General features: G+C 31.9%; 2 protein-coding genes and 1 long non-coding RNA gene across 8 annotated transcripts; 1 reads left to right on the forward strand and 2 right to left on the reverse strand.

Moving 5' to 3' along the window:
- Positions 1-172: 172 nt before the first annotated feature.
- On the forward strand, positions 173-3,286 carry LOC125385664. Its single transcript, XR_007225184.1, has 2 exons — positions 173-311; positions 2,781-3,286. It is a non-coding gene; the product is annotated as an uncharacterized LOC125385664 (long non-coding RNA).
- LOC100647736 (histone-lysine N-methyltransferase E(z)) lies at positions 650-4,355 on the reverse strand. Of its 4 annotated transcripts, none has more exons than XM_048408829.1 (12): positions 4,142-4,355; positions 3,760-4,061; positions 3,424-3,666; positions 3,132-3,348; positions 2,937-2,960; positions 2,565-2,665; positions 2,318-2,495; positions 1,862-2,236; positions 1,501-1,791; positions 1,235-1,417; positions 980-1,145; positions 650-910 (listed from the first exon to the last, which is right to left on the reverse strand). In XM_048408829.1, the coding sequence occupies exons 1-12, from the start codon at positions 4,275-4,277 to the stop codon at positions 850-852; spliced, it is 2,277 nt and encodes a 758-aa protein (XP_048264786.1). In that variant the 5' UTR covers positions 4,278-4,355; the 3' UTR covers positions 650-849. The 4 variants fall into 4 exon arrangements, with proteins under 4 accessions (XP_048264786.1, XP_048264785.1, XP_048264784.1 ...); XM_048408828.1 differs by having other exon boundaries at positions 2,937-2,957; positions 3,760-4,073; XM_048408827.1 differs by having other exon boundaries at positions 3,760-4,073.
- Positions 4,356-5,272: 917 nt separating this feature from the next.
- Positions 5,273-13,101, reverse strand: LOC100647503 (NPC intracellular cholesterol transporter 1 homolog 1b). Of its 3 annotated transcripts, XM_012311427.3 has the most exons (23): positions 12,379-13,050; positions 12,040-12,257; positions 11,795-11,925; positions 11,551-11,668; positions 11,163-11,349; positions 10,611-10,727; positions 10,156-10,373; positions 9,963-10,061; positions 9,672-9,874; positions 9,401-9,601; positions 9,119-9,323; positions 8,903-9,019; positions 8,580-8,760; positions 8,366-8,493; positions 8,024-8,281; positions 7,730-7,893; positions 7,515-7,630; positions 7,304-7,443; positions 6,961-7,157; positions 6,516-6,747; positions 6,079-6,192; positions 5,846-6,008; positions 5,273-5,693 (listed from the first exon to the last, which is right to left on the reverse strand). In XM_012311427.3, exons 1-23 carry the CDS (start codon positions 12,593-12,595, stop codon positions 5,668-5,670), a joined length of 3,750 nt encoding a protein of 1,249 aa, XP_012166817.3. In that variant the 5' UTR covers positions 12,596-13,050; the 3' UTR covers positions 5,273-5,667. The 3 variants fall into 3 exon arrangements, 2 of the variants coding, with proteins under 2 accessions (XP_012166817.3, XP_048264790.1); XR_007225185.1 differs by lacking the exon at positions 5,273-5,693 and having other exon boundaries at positions 5,982-6,008; positions 6,501-6,747; positions 12,379-13,101; XM_048408833.1 differs by lacking the exon at positions 5,273-5,693 and having other exon boundaries at positions 5,995-6,192; positions 6,501-6,747; positions 12,379-13,101.
- Between the last annotated feature and the right edge of the window lie 5,812 nt (positions 13,102-18,913).

Below are 18,913 nucleotides of genomic sequence, written 5' to 3' on the forward strand. Positions count from 1 at the left end.
ATTTTTGAGCGTTGCTCCGATAATTGTACAATCAGAAAGTGTTAAAGTGTAAGTGGATCGCAAGGAAAAAATATAACTATCATACACTGCAACCTATTCGTAGTTCTTGCACTTTTGGATCCCTTACCGCGATGGTGGGGAGAAGGAGAAGTAGGAAGAAGGAGAAGAAGAAGCGGAAGAAGGAAAGAGAGAAAGAGAAACAAAAGTAATAAACAGATTATCCGATCGATACAAGCAACATTTTTAACATTAGCATATTTAATTATGTTAATGAAATTCAATTATAATTCACTCTGGAACGACACTTTGTTGTAAGTACAAGATTTAATGATTATAATGACATTCCGACAGATATGTATACAAACTATTCATAGCGATTACTATCTTGAAAATACGAAGATCGCTATTAATAGCTCAATTGTTTATCAAACAAGTTTATCACAGAGCTTTTCCATTATATGTTGTTTTAAATTAACACCGTTTATCTAGTCAGATTTATATTAAGTATTTGCACATACTATAACTTTCATTACTATTAATTCTTGTTTGCGAAACGAAAAAGTAATATTTAATTTAACCACTTTCGATTTAGACATAAAACTGAATTAGATAAAGGACCATGAACAATGTTATAGACATTAAGTCGGTATTTTCCAAAATACATGTATAATTTATTGATTAAAAAGACATAAACATATGTCGTAATCTTAAGAATGGAAATCTATTGATTATATTTCTCTTTTTTGCTTTCATTTGTTTTGTAACAAAAACTGTATTATTATTTCTTTTTTTCTTTATCTTTATCTTATCTTTATCTTTATCTTACTGTATAATGAATTTTATTTTACATTATAAAAATTCCATTTCACGTTCAATGCCCACGAATTTTAATTGCTCCGTTGGTCCATATCTGTAGAAGAAAAAATATATAAATATAATGCGAAAATAATGTGATACATAATAATGTTAGCAATTTTACCTGTAATCAAAAAATAATTCCTCGCCAGGCTGAATAGCTCTTTTTGCAAAAATACCTATCCTATGGTCGCCATTTACCATCATTACTTTTGCATAGCAATTAGGATTTATTGAATGATTCGCGAATCTTATTTTATTGCCCTTTCGAGTAGCATCCACAACAAAGTCTAAATGTTAAAACGGCAAAATTAATAAAAATTTGATTGTTTTTCAAACATTGGTAGGAAACTATAAGACTTGTTACTATTTTTCTTACCGTTATTAAGGTTAAAGAGGAAACTACACATGTACTTATCATACACTTTGCCTCGTCTGTCAGCTTCATCTTGACTTATAATTTCACCACAATATTCCGATATAAATTCATTCTTTGCTGCAGATTCCTTAAGAAATATTCCCCAGCCAGCCACATCAGATGGTGCCATTAAAAGATGTTTGTCTGAAATTACATTATGCTTTATATGAAGTGAAAGTTAATATTATGATTTCAAAAATATAAAGAGTATATATGTATATACATACGGAGACCACGTTGAACGCTAACGTTTTTGCATGATATTTTAGTAATATGAAACTGATCTGCACCACATGTTTGGCATAGGTCTGGATCACATTCCCTAACGGCTAGGTAACAGGGGCACTGTTTTGTATTACATTGAGCTTTACATCTACATCCTGGGAAACGATTCTGACATTCGCTACTGCATTGGCAAAACTTCTCACAAAAATTCTGAGCTTGTATACATGGACACGAATTATCGCACTGTCTTCCCGGGTGATCACATGGAGCAAAATTATGAACATGATTGGCACCTTGAAAACAAAAATATAACGTAAATTACGAATTTATAGAAAGTAATATTATTTATTTTAGAATATTCACCAGAATCCTTTTTTAGCTGTATTTTTCTACAATGCATTGACCAAAGACGGTGTTTCTTTTTTTTCTTTCGTGGTGGCGTAAAGTCCTTCAAATTTTCGACTGCTGGAATATCTGACGCTTCTTTTTGTGCGAACTGATATACTTCCTGACATGTTTTAGTCAGCATTATTTGTGCTAATGCGCACGGATTACCAGGGAAAGCTTTATGAAGAGCTCGAAACAAACTTTGTTCTGAACCTGTCCACGAAGGTTCGCTTTCTGTCTTTATTCGTTTGTCGAGACCCAGAAGAGTAAATGGAGTTTGATTTTCCGGTTGAGCTTGATCTTCCATCAATTCTTCGGATTTTGTTTCTTTATTAACGTTTTGTTTAAAATCTATAACAGCGATACGATAACATGAATCAATGTAGATACTACGTAGCTTATTTAGAAAAAATCAGTTATTCTGTATATTACCTTGACAACCACCTGCCTGACTATACTTATTGCTATCATTGCTATCTTCACTACTTGCTTCGTTTCCGGAATCTACGCTTGCTTGTTTCCGTACCTTTCTGGGTCCACCGCGTTTCTCATCGCTTTCCTCGTCTTTTATATCTGCCGCTTGTGCAGCAAGTTTTTCTTTCATGCCTTCCTATGAAACAAAATTCGCGTTTTAGTTGCCTGCTTTTCTTGTTATTGTTATTGTCATTCTTGTTTTTACCAAATGCATGTAACATTCTGTTCCGCAAGGTTCAGCAAAAGGTTTCAAATCAGGTCCCTTTCGTTTTTGCAAATTTGGTCCTGGATGACAGACTTGAAGTCCTATAAGTAACAATGTAAATTCAGTGTGTAACTATTTCTAAAGGAAAGTATCACAGACGATGTAGAATTTTGTATGTGTTCACAGCGTTGAACGACCAACGAAATATGATTGCAGATGTATCCTTGATGGCTTCTCCATGCTAAACGAAAAAAATAAACCGAATAAAGAATGAAGAAGAAAGAAATGGGAGAAAGAAAGAGAAGATGAAAGTAAAAAGAGAAAGAAGCATTTGTTCAAATATGATCGTTTGTATGCAGTGTTATTCTTTACCTGACGGCGACGCTCCCCTGGCTGCTACAATAAATCAGGAATCATAAATGATTGTAATTAACAGATGATCAATTTAAGGCAGGGATACAGCATGGTGTATAGCCATTAGGTTGTATCTCAATACTGATCTTTATAATTAAATGATATAACCAATTTAAGAAGAGTGAAACATTTATGTCTTATTTTTATACTCACGATGGAGGAAACAGTCGTATTTGAAGCATCTTCTGCAAAATAACGTATGGAAAGAATGCATTGTTTGTTCTCTAGGTACACTCTTTGCATTCACTCCATCAATATTCGGTGTACATTCTGGAGGTAAGATATTGGGATCCGATCTTTCCGTTAATTCTATATATTTTTCTTTTAATTCTTCTGGCCTACCTTTGTCAGGGAACATACTAGATATTGCCTAAAGAATTAATATAATGATACTATAAATGTTATAAATAATAAGGTAAAATTAATTTCTATATATATCGCTTACATTAAATATATGCATAGATGGAAATGGACTTTTATCAGTTCTACCTTCTTCCAATAATTTTTCTGTTTTAATTTCTGTTTTAATAAGAATATCCTTCTTATCTTTATCTTTATCATCTTCTTTTTCTTTTCCTTTCTTTACTTGTTCTCTGTCCCTGTCCTCTTTTTCATACTGTACTAAAGCATTTACTAAATCCACAAAAATTGAATCATCCATAAAGCCCGATTCTCTGTCTCCATGTACCTAGAATCAATCGATTAAACTTACTTTCCATAATGATAAATCATTATTTCATTTTAACAAAGATAGCTTTTATTCTCATTATATCGCGCATACTTTTCCATCATAATTTTTTATTAACTCTTCGATAAATGTACCATCTTGATCTAAAATTTCATCTCCCATATAAGGTATGTTATGCAACACTGTTTCATCTTCAACCATAAAATTCTGTTGTATTGGAGCCCATGTATACATGGTTGGTATAGGAGTGACTGCATTAATGATCTTAACAGGACATGATTGTACATCATTGTCAGAACTGGTTACTTCTGCCTTTTTCATACAGGATACATGTGGTGGTATATCTTGCATTGCAAGCCACATTGCTTTTCCGTCTGCCCATCGTTTTTGTTCAACTATTAAAAGATCTAAGAAGTAGTAAAAATTCAAGACAAGATTTGCTTTAACGACAGTGAGAAATAAAGAGTATACTAACCGGACATAATTTTACGGTTTTGATTCCAAGCAATTTTTACCTCGTCTGCCCGTTTATAGCGTTTCATTTGTCTCAAACGCATGTATTCCGATTTTACGCGTTTTTTCCATTCTGCAGATACCTTTGCTTTCGACATTGCGAATAACTTTAATTCGAAAACTTTATTCCGAATGTTACAAAATGGTGTATGATTACTTAGATTTCTTTTATTACTGAAACTATCTTTATTTGACAATAGATGTCTATGATGTGATGACGCCGACAACAGTGATATGGCGGTTAATTCAAATCCAAATTGAAATAAAATTCCAAAATGGATATGAATGTGTAAATTAAGAATAAAATTCGAAATCATTTACATGAAGTCAGACACATTTATACATATATTTATATATAATGATGGCAAGGAGAAAAACACAAATACCTATCGAAAAACTCTGAATTAATTATTAAAGGATAATATTTATACATTAATAGTTCCTATTTTCTAAAAATCTTATAATTAATCTTATACTTAATTTTATAATTAATCGACTCGTGTTTTAACTTTAAAAAAAATTATAAATTGTATTTTGGCAATCATTTTCTTTACTTGGACTCTGTACATATATCATACTTCTTCGCGTCATACATGTACAGTCATACACGTGCATTTCGGGTACAATGGCGGAATGAAAGCATCGTTATGGTTCGAGAACCATTGAAGTGGAATTGGCGGGAAAATCCCTGATTGGGCAGAGCCTGATCCACGTGGTCTAACCTAAGTGCAGTTCTTGATAATGGAGCATAGAAAAGAGTGTTAGGAGAAAGAGACCCGAAGAAAGAAAAGAATCACTTTCTTCATTTTTCTCTATCTTGAAATGTAACTTGTACTTCTCACTAAATAAAATACTTGATTTTGAGAAATAAATAAAATTTAATATGAAATTGTTATAAAATTTTAAATACAATTTTTGATATCTCATTTTTTATACATTATAATTATTGGTTGTTTCAAATTTATAAAAAGGACACCATTTCTTAATAACATAAAATATAAACACATAATGAGATGCAAACATTATAACTAAAAATATCTAAAATGAGACATTACACATCGAAATTTAAAAAATGTTATCGGGAAACAATAGCTAAAGAATGAAAATTATTTTATTTTTTCTGTCTAATCTTCTGTCCGATATTCAACAATTTGCAGTGTAGGACCGGCATTTCTTCCATGGAGATTAAAATGATTCGATGTTGAGATGTAATATGTACAGCTTCTCTAATATTTAGACAGATACGTGATATTATTAATTATTTTTATTCGATAGAAATATATTTTTAGAAATAATAATTTAATATATATTCTATTGTATATATGATTTTAATGTGTTTCAAAACTAAGTGGAAGATTAATTTGTTTTCGCGCTTTTAAAATGTAATAATAATTCATGGACGAGAACCCTTTGTACATTTTACACGTTGTTAGCATTTGTTGAATGTCATACTATTTATATATCCTCCATTTTTGTTTTTATTCCCTGCTACTTTGTTAACGTTCTTGATGGACCTAAAATTGATTCATAATTGTTATATACTCACAAAAATAATGTATCGGCATTACAGTTGTGTATGTTCAACTACTTTATGTATTTTATAATACAAAATGTATACGATATAGATTTAAAAGAGTTGCACGATGTGCAACTTTATTTCCCCTACCTATGAAACTTAGTAGCACCGGTAAAAATATTAGGCCGTGCGCAGCACCAAAGACTACTATACTCAAATACATTCGAAAGAAAAATATTTGGAAGATTTGAGTTTTCGAAAACGCCAGTATAATGATACCTACGATTTTCGTTAATGTGATTCCCGAGAATACCTGCAACGGAGCAAAACGAAAGAAAACATATTAATTAGAATATCGATAGACAAAGAGTATTTATACATACCGAGCTTCCCATGTTGTTAAGTGCGTCAGACGCACGATCAATTTTTGTCGTCTTCGAAGATTTTAAATACGAATGTATGATATGACTGCAAAATTCTACGGATATACCAGCGGCCTGTAAGAAGTTGAAATTTAATCGAATATAGGTTTTCATTGCTGCTATGTTTCTTTAGGCTTTGGTTACAATGGATGTGTGTTCCGTCGAATAAAACATCTGAAGAACGAAATATACAAATATGTATATGTACTTGTCAGAATCTACGTACATACATATTTAATTATTTTTACGTATTTGTCCTCTGTGATCATAGTTGATCTTCATAAGAATTCTACAGATTTCAACGCTTTGTTATACATTATTCAAATATGTACATATACATAAATAGTATAGATTCGTGTGATTCGTTGTTAGTATGCAATTACATTTTGTTACCATACCACTACTAAATTGACGAGAGAAACTGCGTTTAATTGAATATGCCACCAATACATAAGACCGCCTATATTTACGATGATCATGAGTACTGTCAGTATTACTATTATCGCCGAAAATAACGACATCTCTGTTAGGATCAGAGTCACTACGAAGATGACACAAAGAGAGAAACCCAATGACGATAGCGTTTCTTTCCAGATTGTGAGATACTGCTCGTAATACACGTAGAATATGCTGTAAGAAATAATTTATCAAATTTTTTTATACGCACAATTTTTCATTAACAATAGCGGCAACGATAACAATGATATAATGGTATAATGATGATAATTGTGTAGGTACATATGTCTATACGTATATGATCTGGGAAATTTATAAAAATTTGAAATAAAGCGGTGCATTTGAGTTTAAGATCTATAAATGTAAATAAAAATGAAAGAGACAAACCTGTATGGAAATATAGTTATCTTCTCGTTGGTTAGATTTTTACTATTTATCATAGTTGTAATATTGTCCGCGACAGTTCTAGCAAATCTCAATGCTTCGTACCAATCAGATGACTTTTTTAACGGGGTATGATATCCCATAAAATAACTATCCTTGACATCCGTTAAACCGTATTTGTCTGTATGATAATTTATTGCCTAGAAATATGTAAATAACGATGCCAGAATGTTAGTAGGACATAAGAAATCAGATGTAATTGTAAATGTAAGAGGAGAAGAACAGGAGACGCAGGGAAGAAAGATATAATAAAATAATAGAAATAATAGAATAGAAATAACCTTACATCAAAGTATGCAGCACGACCAGATTTTGCGCAGCTTGGGTCTGGAATATCTTGTATAAAGTAGGATATATATTTTCGGAAACTGTACGGATCTGGTCGATGGTCCGCGTCGATATAAATATTGCACTCCTTACACGAATCTATAATAGAAATGTTGGTTGTAATAAAATAATAACCGGTTCGTAAAAATATGAAATCTTGTGATAATTACAGTTCGTGTGTGGACAAAAGGATTGATTATTTTGAAAGTATTTGCAGCAGTCGCTAATTTGTGACCAATCCATATAATCGTCTATCCAAGATGAAGCTGCTTTTGACAAATACGATCTACGATTGAACAAGGAATAATTCTATTAGCAAGGTTCCGAGTGGAGGATGCATATCATCAAGAGCAATTCGAATGCAATGGAATTGCATTATACAAACATTTGAGGTTGCTTAGCAGCCGAATAAATTTGCGTGTATAGAGAATCGCTATTACATCCTTGACCACCACAAATTATATTTTGTACCGTTTTCCTACTGTAATTAAGTCCAGGAGTTACCACGAAATAAACAGGTGGGCCCATTGATAAAAGGTCTTCCATAAACTGAAAAATTCCGAATATTCAGTCGCGTTATGATATACGAGGTCACTATCACCACCATTTTCAACACAGTTATCATTACTATTAAATTATCGCATAACGGTACATATAATCCATACAATAAAGACATTACCTGAAAGTATTTTAAAACATAAGAATCTGCAGGCATCGAAAGTTTTTGATCCAATCCGATACTAATATCTGGCAATACTATGACGTGTGTAACTAGTACTCCGATGAATACGATTAATACGATTATTCTGATCGGCGTTTTCATAAGAAAAGGCGTGTAAAAACGTTTGAAGATCGTATGTACGAAACTGAAGTTTTCCCCGACTATAAAATTCTTTTTTTCCACTTTTATGCAACAGAATACATCCAAAAATTTATTCTAGAATATTAAAGAATTAAAAAATTAGTTTAATAAGTATATATGTATGTATGTACGTATGTATGTAGATATAATATCATTTACCTCGAATCGTTTCTCGTCCAACGATAAAAGGCTAACAAACGCAGTTATTTGCAGCAAAAAATTGATCAAGATAGACACAAATGCGTAGAGTGCAAAAGTATTTACCGCGGGCATTGTCGATAATGCCCCTGCAAATGAAAATGTTCAGTGTAAGAATAATAGTTAAATGTTTGATAGGGAATAAACGTTAAACGTCGAAAATATCGATACTAACCGATCAGGAAGCAGAAGCATTCAGACATACTAGTGAGTAACATTGATGGTCCAACTTCGGCCATGATTCTGCCGATATGATTAGGCACCGATTCTCCGCTAAATCTTGGATTTCTTTGATGCGTATTAATCAAAATAAAAATATTATCTACGCCCACAGCTAGTACCAGAAACGGAATTACCTGTTTATATAGATAATATATGTATATATATATATTCCTAATACATAAGTATTTATGTGTTGTACAGGAAACGTCTATGTATTGCAGATGAAAAAAGCAGCTATTCCGTTATTTGCGATTTCCTTTATATCCACTCATTTACCTCGATCGTGAGTAGTGTCGTGGGTACTCCGATATAGCCAAATATACCAAGGGAAGAAGCTACTGACGCTATTACGGTGATAACTCCGCCGATACTTAATATTATTTTACTGTTTGCCTAAAACGACAGAAACATGAAAAAGGAAAACGAATGCGAAAATATGGATGTAGACGAACGTGATTATTAACTGCATATATATCAAAGAGAAAAACTTACAAAATACTTTTTAACGGAACATTTTATTTCGCTTAAGGCAAAAGCTACGTAAAGAAACATCAACACGTAACTGAATATTACTGTTACTGCTTCTGCTCTCGACGATCGCTCCAATTCATCCTCAATTGATTTCTCCGTAGTATAGGCGACATCCATAAATTCTGGTCTCTTTTTCACATCCCATTCTTTCATAAAGTCAATGAATCTAAAAGATTAAGTCGAATGATTGATTGAATATTTCGATGGAAAAGTGTCAATCCTGTTTTTGTGAATCAATTTTACCGCTGTTCCCATTTGCGAGCTGCATCAAGTGCAGTTTTGTTTAGTGAGTTTTTTACGAGAAAAGATAAAATCAATCCGGTCGATTTGATGTAATCTGTCGCATCGTAGTTGAATTCGTCCTCACGAAGAAATCCTCCAAAAGCTAGCGCGGGTAAAACCGGCCCCTTGTACGGTGCCAGACATTCAGGATTGTATGCATTTCTTCAAAAGAGATATGATGAAAGAAATTGGTAATAACAATAGCAAGGTACAATAAATACTCCTTACTTACTGAGCACACTTGTACAATTGATCCAAATAATTTACTTCATATAAATCCGATGTATCTGTCTTATTAAACAAAGCGAGATCATTTTGAAAATATCCCCATACACTTTGCACTGTACAAAGATCTATAGTAACGGGGCCAAAAAAATCGCTTTGAACAGGAGCATAACAGATATGTTCCAAACCTTCTCCGTCGTTTTGTCCAAGCTGAAAATTTCAATATCAACGCGGTCTCGTTCATATTATATGTATTTTTTCCTTCCATTCGACATTTTTTTTTTATCTCTTATCTTACTTGCAATATTTCTTTTTGGAGATCATATACAGCGAGCAAAAACTCCTTGTTGAACACAGGACCGAATTCAAGATTACCATTTGTTGTGTTGTGGATTATCTAAATATAATTTGAAACATACGCTTACGTATTCGAAAACTTAACATGCCTACCACGTTTATGTTCGAAATTTCGGATAACTGAACGACTTTACCTTATCAAGGCCCACGGATTTAATGTAAATCTGCTCAGTTCTGTAGAACGGTTGAAAATGAGAATCGAAGTAATTTTTCTCAAGTCTAGCTCTGCTAGTAGGTGCTGCCCAAATTTCTATCGGGTTACTTGTTATAGAAAGATACGTTATTCCGTAACTTAATCCCAATATTACGTACGAAAAGATAACTAACGTGATGAATGGATACTTTGCGAATGCTATCGAACATAAGTATGGTTAGTGTAATCGTATTATTTACATCAGTAAAGATAATAGGATAATCATTAACGATATATGAATATATATAATATATAAAGATATATGTATAAACGTATAGTGATAAACGTAATTCAGTACTATGATTAATAATAGAGTACTTTGATTAATATCCAATACAACACACGTATTCTAATTATATAAATACATAAATAGATAAAGTAATTAGAAAAACGTACCTTTGCCCCAAATAGTGAAAAACACATGAAACATTTTATGATATCTTCTACAAATAATCCATTTTTTTTCGTCTTCATCTTCCATTTCTTCTTCTTCTTCATCGTCGGGTGTTTTCTCTGGAATGATTTGATACTCTTACACTACATATCAAACAAATATAGAATAGTTATAAATTTGCTTATATTCACTAATGCACATAAATGGCTATATATGTACTTGTACTACATAGTACTACATATGCCTATCGTGATATGTGCAGGATGATTTTTTAACATTATTCGTTGGCGATTAGTAGATATCGTAAAACCCTTATTTAAAAAAAAAACATTTATGAAAAGAACGTTTTCAACATTTTTATCATGGTTATTTGTTGTACGCTAGATACTAATAAATTTCATTCAAAACATGTTCTTTTTACGTGGCCGCAAATGTCTAATAAATTGTGCATCACGTTTGATCTAACGCTATGTACATATGTATTTACAATGTACATAGCATACAAGTATGTATAAGCACTTATGCAAGCTGCTTATATTAAATATTACAAATACCTGAACGGAATCTCCTCTGTACTAATTGATATATAACTATGGTTAATAAGGAGATTAAAACGATTACAATTGCTATTATGATACTATAGGCGTTCATTCCAAAAAGAGTGAAGGCATTGTCGTCTTTGTCTAATTTGATGAAAGGACAGGATCTTGGACAGTCAACGCAACTACATGCCGATAAACCCTGTTAAAAAAGAACGCAAATGTAAGACATTTTTTATAGTTATAGTAACAGTTTATGTACTCGTTAAAACATAGACATATGTATGTATTTAATTATATGTGTATTGGTCTACCCTTTGTATGTGTATTTAATGCGTATCAGTTGATACATATGTGAATCGCAATGTGAATCGTTTTAATGTGTATTCGTCTTTAGACTCACATTATACTGTTCGTCACATGTCTTCGTAGGTTCGTTCCAATACGGTTTATCCGTAATAAAAATCATTCGAAAGGCTATAAAACCATTTGCAACCGGATCACCTTGAAACTCGTACCATCTACGAATATACATCTTTGAAATTCTGGTATAAGTATGCAAGTAGATAACTTACGTAAATTTACGTAAATATCTATTGTTTCATATAAAGTTACGGTAGGATGGTTTACATTTTATAATTGCTTACAATTTTGCATTGCATCTACTAGCATCGTGAACTCCACAAGCGAGATCCATAGCTAAATTTCCAGATGATGGATACACGACATTCTTACAGGAATCATAGGTATCGTTCATGTATTTTTCATCGATATAAACCTAAAACGATTGAAAATGGATATAATTTATTCATTTATGCGAAAATTAAATTTTTTACATTTAACGAATTTGTTATGTCGTAGAATGATATTAAAGCGCGTCTGATTCACTCACTTCCAACTCTTCGACGTATTCTTTGCCTTTCGTTCCATTTATTTTTGTGACATGGAGAAATCTACTTTGTTCAGGACTACAACTTAAATCGCATAGTAATTTATATACATTTTTTATACAAGTTGGACATCGGCCAAAGATGGTTTCGGCCATGGACAGCTGTGAAACCAACGTTTCAATATTATCAGCGTCGCAACATAATTTTGGTTCATTCGAACCTAAAACATTTACATGTAGCTACATTATATATATATACAAGATCTGATGCATGAGAAACGAATAAGCAATAAGTAAAGATACAAGTAATGTTCAAAGTGAAAATGAAAATGAAACTAATACCTATATTTTCGAAATATTGTGGACATTTTCCACGGAGAAGTTCCGAGGCTGATTGGTTATTGATCGGTTTTGCAGTATGGTTTACCGCACACGCAAGCTGCAAATTTTTTCGGGTACCACACTTTCCGTACCATACACAGTGGTGTTTATCTGTACATTGCGTTAATTGTAACATATAACACAATAGTAGTAAAACAAATATTCTGTTTCGACTCATATTGCGAATAATTCAAAACTCAAGCGTGAATTTCGGATTTCACTCGTAGATTATGTTAACTTCACCGAGCTTGATTCTTTTCTTCTTCGATACCTCTTAACTTCCTTCCTTCACAATCACTACTAATCAGCAAATGATTTGATAACTATTTCATTATTAATGTCATCTATGAATCGTTTGTTTCGTTACTCGATCGAAGAATCAGCCTGGAATACCTTAAACTAATGCTGACTTTTCGTCTTCATATCGAATTTATCGAACATCTTATCGTGTGATTGAATACATTAGTAAAGGAGCTGTTAGAAAGAGATGAACATTTACAATGAGATTAAACTTCTCGTAAGCAATAATGAAAATATAAAAACTTATCGAAACAGAGTACATCGTAGATTATTATCGATATACTCAATAAATCATTGATAATGATCGGTTCGTGCAGGGTCGGCTTAAAGTTTTTCGGGCCTGGAACGTCTGGAGAATGACTTAAAGGTGATCCGCTTCATACAAAAATGAGAAAGGGAGAGGTGTGTTGAAATGAAATAAATTTCCATAAATATAAAATAAGGCTTATTTTGCAATAAATCATATTGAAATATTTTTATAAAATCCAGTTTCTTTTGTAATTTTTTCATTTTTACAAAAGTTTTTATAAGAATAATATAAGTAATACAAATATATCGTATATACAGCGTTTGGTCGAATAATTCCTTACGAAGAAACAAGAAGAAACTATAGAATAAAATATTTTCATATAACGCTTCGTTTCAGAGAAAATCAAAATTGAAAATTTATCAAGTATATATACTTGATAGAAGAAAGGAGAAACTATATAAAATAGCTTATTAATAAAATTTAAAACTTATAAAACAAGCTACCGTTACAAAACTTTTTTCAAAGCATCTTCAAATTTTTGTCCCAACTTAGACAATTATTTTCAGAGACTTAAGACACTTAATCCGTACCTGGCGTCAGTGATAGGTTGTGCACACCTGCGTTCTATCTAGTTTTGATTGCAGATAATAATACACCTGTGTTATGTACTTTGTCACAGTTACCGAATCATTCTTATTCTACAATATTATTTATACATTTTTCTCTCGTATATATGTATATATAATAAAATCAGATAGAATCGTAATAAAAGAAAGAGTAATATGTAAGAACGATGAATGGAGTAGAAAAGGAGGTAAAAAAGATACGCATTTTTGATACTGAATAATCATATTTTAATAACTTAATGATTGTACAAATGGATCATTCTTGAACATTTCCGTGTAACCGAGGAACAATAACAATAAATACAGGAATTATCATAATTATATAATGTTCATTACTAATGTATAATTACACAAAACATAAGCAACATGTTTGCACTGCCTTTGCGTATTTATACGTAAGGTACAAGGTTTCTCAATTTCTGATTCATCACACAAGTGTGCATATGTATTAATGACAGGGAAATAATATACGTAGAAAGATTCGTTATATCGTCATTGTATTCTATACTTGTTTTATTTTAACACGACCGGCCCACCCTGTTCCAATTTGTTTTGTATTCATATTAATATTCATATTCATATTCATATTCGTATTCGTATTCGTATTCATATGCATATTCATATTCATATTCATATTCATATTCATATTCATATTCATATTTATATTCATATTCATATTCATATTCATATTCATATTCATATTCATATTCATATTCATATTCATATTCATATTCATATTCATATTCATATTAATGTTCATGTTCATATTGATGTTCATGTTCATGTTCATATTCATATTCATATTCATATTCACATTTATATTCGTATTCCTATTCATATTTGTATCTCTTATATTTCCGTTTATATAATTATACAATAATAATTCTATCGATCTCTCTCATTTCAAATATTCGGATTCGCATCCATTCAAAGGCTGATGTCCGTTTATTTTTTGCTTGCCACTTCCTTCTTCTCTCATTTTCTCAACTTTCATCTCTCATTCCTCCATATACATACAGACATACATACAATCAAACGTACACACATCACGGAACCACGTTTACCGTTTTCACTTTTATTCATTCACTCACTCATTTACTTACTTTTCCCTTTTTCTCGCATCCTGTCTCTTCTCCCTCATATTTCGTTTTCTCCTTTCACTCTGTATATTCGGTGCTCGTAACAATATCGAAATTGTCGTCGTCACAATTTAAGTACATTATGTTCAACGGTATCGATAAAGTTTATTTCAATAAAATTTCTGGATAATGTCAATAATATAGTATAATAGATGATAAGTACTTGACGATTCACTTCGATTGGGGCGAAAAATATGAAACTTGTTACTAGGCCAACTATGTACCAAGATACGTCTCCGAGCTATAGTGTTGCGACCATTTGCCATTTTTCTCATTGCCTGCGTTGCGTGTTTATTCAATCTTCAGGAACTTTACGATACTCCTAACATTTTTAGGATCCGTTATCGCGCACCAACGGCCCAATTTCTCACAAGCTAAACACACAAAATACTTTGATCTTGATTATTTTTTCGCTTTATCGCTCTTCAAATTTTCGATTTCTTCTCATTCTTATTATTAACAATATTATCCATACTTTTCTTTATTAATACTGTTAACGTGATTATAATAATTATAATTCTCATTTTTCGTTGTACCAGTTTTCCTTCTTTTGAAACAGAAAAAATAATTAATCTAAGATTTCCATTGATTGTCATATAAATATGAATGTATGTATGTAGGCGTAATACGATCTACCGAATGGAATATTAAACAATAAAAGCCTTATCACTAAGTTTTTATGTTTGATTGATAAAGTATTTCATGTATAACAAACCGATTTAATACTCTGAAAAATTGCGAGAAAGTAATATTTATTATTGGACCAATTACTCCTATCACGATTCTAACTCATTCTGTATCGATGTTAATTCCAAATGAATTACAATTTAAAGAAGGAATCTCATTGTGTAGGATAAACAGGATGTTATGCAGATCGAGAAAAAAGGAAATACCAACTTTTGTTCGGAGACGTATCTCGGTAAAATTTATATAATAAAATTTGTGTGTTGTTACATATTTTAATATGTTGTGTGTATGTAGTAGTAGTAGCAGCAGTAGCAGCAGTAGTAGCAGCAGTTGCAGTAGTAGCGGTAGTAGTAGTAGCAGTAGTAGTAGCAGAAGCAGCAGTAGTAGTAATAGTAATAGTAGTAATAGGATTAGTAATAGTAGTAGTAGTAAGAAGAAGGGAAGAAGTAGGAGTAGTAATAGAAGTAGTAGTAGGAGTAGCAACAGTAGTAGCAGTAGTAGTAGTAGCAGTAGCAGTAGTAGTAGTAGTAGTAGTAGTAGTAGTAGTAGTAGTAGTAGTAGTAGTAGTAGTAGTAGTAGTAGTAGTAGTAGTAGTGGTAGTAGTAGTAGTAGTAGTGTAGCAGTGTAGTAGTGTAATAGTGTAACAGTAGTAGTAGTCGTAGTAGTAGTAGTAATAGTATTAGTAATAGTAGTAGTAGTAGTAGGAGGAGAAGGAGGAGGAGGCGGGAGGAGGATATAGTAGTAGTAACAGTGGTAGTAGTAGTAGTAGTAGTAGTAGTAGTAGTAGTAGTAGTAGTAGTAGTAGTAGTAGACAATGCAATAACTCGAGCAACGGAAAATCTGTAGATCTTAAATCCGCACGCATTATATCTATAATAATCGTTAAGTAGATATTTTGTTATTTCTTCTCCATCGTGAAATATTAATCAATAACTTATTACGTACGTACGTATTGTGTGTATATGCGCACGTGTGCGATTATGCGATTACTATGTAAGTGTGTGCATATGTTGCAAAGTGTGCACGTATGTATGGATGTTGAATGAGAAAAAAAAGAGCACGTGGTTTTATAGCATAATGATAATTATAGAAAGTGTAAAGAATTTTATCGTACAGCTACGATCAAGCTTTCAAATTCTATAAATCAGTGTAAAATGTACATCTATCGCTTTTCTGTGATTTCAGTTTGTAGTCTTATTTTATTTTTGGTTGGTTGACAATTTTTCATTTTTTCATATTATCTCTCATTTCCTTTCTTTCTCTTCATTTTCTTTCATTTCTCGCTACTCTCCTTCCACTCCTTTTTATTTGTTTCCTATAATTTGTCGTATTTGGTCTTATTTGGTTTATTCTTTCGTTATGTACAATATTCAATAGTATACAATGCTCATTCAATACGTATTTTTATTGCCCGCGTGTGTCATTTTTCCTACATGTTCCAAGCGAACATACGCAAACTTCAAGCGGAAGCGGAGCGTAAAAGGTGATTTTCAACCATGATCTTTCAAAGATACTTGATTTCCAAGTTTCGGTAGTAATATGCAGATGTATTCGTATATTCATAACCCCCACCCCAGAATATTACATTCCTTCCATTAACATTTATACATTTTAATCGTTTCTCTGTAAAATCCCTCGAAATAGAGTGAAAGCTAACACGAAATATCTTTCAAAATATTTTTTGATTGAAACTCATAGTCGAACTTTAATGTCTCTATTTGTGTATTGAATTAAATACTAGCATTTTAATTTCGAGTCGCTGATATAGAAAGATGTTTAAATAAATTTATAAATTAAACTTTAACAAATTCTTTGATACAGGTTGCTTTTGTAAAAATATTCATGAAACGCGATAAAACAAGCAGGATGCATTACCGACACACGCACACACACACTGACATACTTTTTAGTAAACATGATCAACAGCGTGGTGACCTATCATTTGTAATGTAATTCAACGAAATTACAGAATCTGATAAATGTATTAATAGCATGTGTGATTTTTGCTTTTCGTAAAGATAATTATTGAATAAATTTGTTAATACAAATGCGTGCGAGGAGGATTTAGAACAAAGTCCAAGCTTTTTCATTGTACATAATTGCTGCACGATAAACATATCCGTGTATGCAACAAGATAGTGAAACTAATGATGGAATAGTTGTCGATCAAATAGAACGACCAATTGATTGATCGAATTTAAATTTCTTATGTGCTCTTTTCTCATTCTTTTTTAAATGAATGTCGCGCGAAGTATATCTCGCTACATTGTTGTTTCGTTTCTTCAGTATATCCAGTTTGTTGGATCAAGTATACTGGATGACCGGAAATTTGAAATTTCTTACACAAGGGATTCATATTTAAATCGGTAGTGTCGAACATGAAAAAGATTAATTGGAAGATGACATATGCTGGCATTTTGACGAAGAAAAGAAATACAAGAATAATTTGTTCGACATATGGGCTGTCGTTGGTTGATATGTGCTTCAAATTCACATTTTGTAACGCATCGAACTATTTACTATTATTCGTGAAATTAGTGCGAAATGAAACAAAATGAAGTGGAAAAGAAACACGAATTGAAACGAAGTGGAATGAAATGAAATGAAATAAACCTTACGTTAAATTTTTCGTTTCATTATTTGTTTCAACAAGAAATTACCATAATAAATCTAATAGTTGTCTTGTCCGACACAAACGATTTATACCATTGATGGTATCCCTATGAAATGTTTAAAAGAAAATATATCGTATTTTGATTATGCATCCATATATGCGTGTCATTCATATAGATAATATGTGTACACGTACATGTATATATAGGATGATTCCAAGTAGTGTTCAAAAATTTAGGGATATATTTTAATTGCCTAATGTATTACTTTACCTCTATCGTTATCGATTTATACTATTTCACGGCAACTCCTTTTTTCTTTTCAAAATAAAAAAGAAAAACATAGAAGAAAAGTATAGGATGTATCAGTGAGTGCATAGACGTAAGTAAGTTCTTACTTATGTATATACGATTCGCTTCGTTTGATATAGATATCCTTAGATTTATGAACAACCATTTACTCCCATCCTGTATACATATATTTTATTTATATACACACACCCACGAGCGCACATACGTTCACGCACGCACATACGTATATATATATGTATATATATGTATATACAGTGGCGTGCAAAAATGGCGTGCGGCCACCCTGTAAAACAAAACAAAAATTTGTTTAATTGGACCAAACGACTTATGTCTTTTTGAAAAGTTAGAAGGCTTAGTTTACTAAATGACGCGTAAACAAAATTTCGACGAAACTGTAATTGATCGAAAATGCGAAAAAAATAGTAAAGATCGTTCATTTATAACCTTTTTTATCTAAGTCTGTAATGGAAATTTGAAAAATATGTTTTGCACATTTATGTCAGTTATAAAAAATTTTATCGAAACTGGATAACGTTCCGATGAGCTAGGAACGATTAAAAATGGTAAAAA

This window comes from Bombus terrestris, chromosome 9 (genome assembly GCF_910591885.1).
Source record: "Bombus terrestris chromosome 9, iyBomTerr1.2, whole genome shotgun sequence".
Classification (NCBI taxonomy): Eukaryota; Metazoa; Arthropoda; class Insecta; order Hymenoptera; family Apidae; genus Bombus; species Bombus terrestris.